General features: G+C 27.9%; 1 protein-coding gene across 1 annotated transcript in view; it reads left to right on the top strand.

The window, feature by feature from the left end:
* LOC110428908 (cytochrome P450 736A117-like) overlaps positions 1-215 on the top strand; it is a gene marked incomplete at its 3' end in the record, with an annotated part of 1,757 nt that overhangs the window by 1,386 nt on the left and 156 nt on the right. The window contains exon 2 of the mRNA XM_021444831.2: positions 171-215. This exon is cut by the window's right edge and continues 156 nt beyond it. Coding sequence (XP_021300506.1) covers positions 171-215 — 45 coding nt within the window. The remainder of the gene's footprint in view (positions 1-170) is intronic.

Here is a 215-nt window from a genome sequence, read left to right as displayed (position 1 = left end):
CTTCATTTTCTCTACCAACTTAATCTACTAGAACATGTTTACTTCATGACTTCTTTAATTATGAACCAACTAGTATAATTATTTTAAAATTAACTTCATTCTTTTTTTTAATTTCAACGTTTTAGCGTCACACTGAAATGACTTATTAAATTTTTTTTTTCCTATGATAGGATATATTTGCCGCTGGTACTGACACTACATACACAGTCCTTGAA

The sequence above is a fragment of the Theobroma umbraticum genome, unplaced genomic scaffold, assembly GCF_002168275.2.
Source record: "Theobroma umbraticum cultivar Fairchild unplaced genomic scaffold, ASM216827v3 scaffold_3745.1, whole genome shotgun sequence".
NCBI lineage: Eukaryota > Viridiplantae > Streptophyta > Magnoliopsida > Malvales > Malvaceae > Theobroma > Theobroma umbraticum.
This window is presented reverse-complemented; position numbering and strand designations above follow the sequence as displayed.